The sequence below is a fragment of the Penaeus monodon genome, chromosome 28 (genome assembly GCF_015228065.2).
Source record: "Penaeus monodon isolate SGIC_2016 chromosome 28, NSTDA_Pmon_1, whole genome shotgun sequence".
Taxonomy (NCBI): Eukaryota; Metazoa; Arthropoda; class Malacostraca; order Decapoda; family Penaeidae; genus Penaeus; species Penaeus monodon.
In genome coordinates this window covers 3266972-3267807 of record NC_051413.1, presented here as the reverse complement: position 1 = coordinate 3267807, position 836 = coordinate 3266972, and the positions used below count along the sequence as shown (strand labels likewise).

Sequence of the window (836 nt, the reverse complement as noted above, 5' to 3'; positions counted from 1 at the left end):
GCGTGTGTTCACGAGCGTCAACATATACCCTAATCCCTCCTCGCCGACAGAAATCCACGTTGACGAAGGTGCTGATGGTGTCCGCGCTGGCGACAATGTTCTCGTCGGCGGAAGGCAGTGCGAAGGCCAGCTACGGCCACGTCGGAGGACTCGGTGGATTTGGAGGCATTGGATTCGGTGGATATGGTGGATACGGAGGCTATGGTGGTTATGGTGGACTAGGTGGATTTGGTGGACTAGGTGGATTTGGTGGATTAGGTGGATATGGAGGCTACGGAGACTATGGGAGCGTTTCTCATAGTTATGGATCTTATAACTCTTATGGCAAATGAGATTATCCATGTCACTCGTCAGTATCATTCATTGTATTCTAGCACGGCAGTATATCCCATTAGTCAGTGTATTTTAGTGCTGCAAAGTAATATTCTATTAGAATATTACTTAGTGTTTTTCGGTATTGGCACCAATTTTCTTATCTTTATATCTTTTGTCAATTCAAAACAAAGCAGTAAAACCCAAATGGAGTAGCAATAGAAAAGAAAAATGTATCAGAGAAGGTTTAATAGAGAGGAATGTACTTTTTTTTCTTCTTCTTTCTTCCTTATTTAAAACCGTAATTATACACCCGTCTGGGGAACATATTGTGAAGATCAGATCAAGATCTTGTGTTCTTCATTATCGTTGTAACGTAGTGTGATGATAATGAAGCATGTTATCATAACTATATTTATAACCAATTTATAGATCATTATGAAAAATGTAATTGAACGGCAGCAACATCAAAATCAGTAATGGTATTAATAAACGTAATGTTTAGAATGATGACAAAGTATTGC

The 836-nt window shown here is 39.5% G+C and overlaps 1 protein-coding gene across 1 annotated transcript in view; it reads left to right on the top strand.

The window, feature by feature from the left end:
- LOC119590919 (keratin-associated protein 19-2-like) overlaps positions 1-578 on the top strand; it is a 1061-nt gene extending 483 nt beyond the window's left edge. Inside the window, exon 2 of the mRNA XM_037939657.1 lies at positions 51-578. Within this exon, the coding sequence (XP_037795585.1) occupies positions 51-332 (282 nt within the window). The 3' untranslated portion in view covers positions 333-578. The remainder of the gene's footprint in view (positions 1-50) is intronic.
- Positions 579-836: the final 258 nt, after the last annotated feature.